At 33.9% G+C, this 2,340-nt stretch overlaps 1 protein-coding gene across 1 annotated transcript in view; it reads right to left on the bottom strand.

Moving 5' to 3' along the window:
- The window catches only part of LOC110027196 (3-ketoacyl-CoA synthase 2-like), a 3,484-nt gene extending 1,500 nt beyond the window's left edge, over positions 1 to 1,984 (bottom strand). The window contains 1 exon segment of the mRNA XM_020728520.1: positions 1,317 to 1,984. Within this exon segment, the coding sequence (XP_020584179.1) occupies positions 1,317 to 1,952 (636 nt within the window). The 5' untranslated portion in view covers positions 1,953 to 1,984.
- Between the last annotated feature and the right edge of the window lie 356 nt (positions 1,985 to 2,340).

The following is a 2,340-nucleotide window of genomic DNA, read 5'->3' as shown; positions in this document are numbered from 1 at the left end:
CCATGCTTTTTTAAGACCATTTTATTTTTTTTTTTTTTTTTTGGGAAAAGTTGAGCCTCAATGATGATATGAGTAAATCAAACACACAATTAAACTCAACCGTTGTGATGCTATTAAGTGCACTCTTTAACTTCTAATTCGTGACTTTCTTTTAACTTGCATTATGAAATTGTTTGTGCATAATTATTACGAGACAAAAACATAGTTTTTGCTTTCATCACATCAAGTTTATATATTTTGAAGCATTTTTTTTATAGTATATATACTCGAGGCATACTTTTATTTTTCTTCAATTTCACCTTACTTCCTCTATTTTTTATATACAATAAAATCACACAAGAGAATGAAAAAATATGAACTTTATGAATATTTTTCCCAAAAAAAAAGACATTTCACTCCATGCCTTTTGGAGGGAAAAATGTTAAGTGTGGTGGATCACAAGTCTGGACGATGGTCCAAATACTGCCATCCAATCACAGTGGCCCATATGGAGCATTATTTGAATATAAGATCACTACACATAATATTTTCTCCTTTTCAATATCTTTAAAAAAGTGATCAGAACTTTAAGTAGCACGACATAATATTTTCTCCTTTTCAATATCTTTAAAAAAAGTGATCAGAACTTTAAAACAATGATTGCATATTCATGAGCAAAAGATTAAAATTTTATTAAATTTCATTCAATTTTCTTTAATGCCAAGTTAAGGTCAAGTAGCACAGGCATATATTTCTATTAGTGAAATTTAATTACATATCACACAATCTTCAACTAAATACATATCTAACACCCAAAAATTAATATTTACACTATAACATTCTGCGTAAAAAACCGACTGATGAAAATATACATTTTACTTCTCAAATGATAAAAATGATGATGTTTTTAATGTGATGTTAAAATTTTAAACGATTTAACATGAGAGTTTAGGTGCTATATATATATATATATATATATATATATATATATATAATATGTGATATGTATGTAAATGCCCCAATAAATTAATGATGCTTGATTAATACAATCATTAACATTTAATTCATACATCAAACAATATATTGTAGTATATTAGTTTTCATGCTCATTTAAAAGAAAATAATGGCCATGCAATAAGAAGAGAGAGAATGTGTATGTCCATATTCTCTCTTCTTTCTTATTGGCTAATCATAAATCTATGGAACCTAATATTTTTTCCATTAAAAATTACTTTTTTTGCACTATCATTAGTTATCATTAATGAAATAAGTTGAAATTTTCTATATAAAAAAAATCAATAATGGAACGAATTATAATTTATACGTTATAAACGAACCTGAAGAAGTCGCTTGGCCAAATCAAGCGCTATAACTCCCGCGCTGCAGCCCATCCCCGCAAGATTATAGCTTCTCACATTTCCCCTTAGTTTATACCTATTAATAAGCATCGCTGCCATGGTGGGCGTCGGATTATAGATGGAGCAATTAACCACCACCACACCAATATCCTTCGCCCTCACTCCCGTCTTCTCCATCAGCTCATCCACCGCTCCAAACACCACCATCGCCGCCTCCTTCCTCGCCGCCTTCGCGCACATGTTGATCGGCGTTCCTAGAAGAGATTCAGGAAGGTAAGTTTCCTGCCCGATGCCGGACCTCTCCAGCATCCGGCGCTGGAACCCCACGCTCTCATCGGTGAACGTTCCCCCGCTTTTGAATTTTTTCTTGAATGTTTCTCTCGTGACTTTGTATTGGTTCTGTGGTTTGAAGCAGGAGAAGTTGATGAGATAGATTGGGCGGGGGCGGTGGGAGATGATGAGGGTGAGGAGTGAGATGAGGAAGATGAGGATGGGGAGGAGAAGGGATGGGATGGGATAGTGGTGATGAAGAATGGATGTGAGGGTTGGTTGCAGAGGATTGGGGAGGTTGGATGTTAAGTTTTGCTGCATTGTTAGTGCTATATGGTTTGTCATGGCGTAGATTGGGAGGGCAGGTCGGAAGAAGAAGGAGATGGAATGAGGACAGCTTTACTGAGGGAGGGAGCTATTTGTAGTGTTGGTGGGCTAAGCTAAGGTCGGTGGTAAAAATTTAATTGAACTTTTAAATGTTTATGAAAGATTTACATACAGACCACTCAATTCTTATGTTTTTACATATCTAATACCAAAATTTCATTTTTTTACATACAAACGATCTTATCCATTCATGAAAATTTGGAAATCACTTTTTAAAGTTTAAAAAGATGGTATTTTTGATGTAATATGGATGATTTTAGTGGCATTAATATAAAAAACAAAGTTTAGGGAGTATATTATAAATGCAGGGGGTTGGAAAGTTTGGAGACTCTGTAAAAATTTATGG

The sequence above is a fragment of the Phalaenopsis equestris genome, unplaced genomic scaffold (assembly GCF_001263595.1).
Source record: "Phalaenopsis equestris unplaced genomic scaffold, ASM126359v1 Scaffold000420, whole genome shotgun sequence".
NCBI lineage: Eukaryota > Viridiplantae > Streptophyta > Magnoliopsida > Asparagales > Orchidaceae > Phalaenopsis > Phalaenopsis equestris.
The sequence above is the reverse complement of the archived record's forward strand: the minus strand, read 5'-3'. Positions and strand labels throughout refer to the sequence as shown.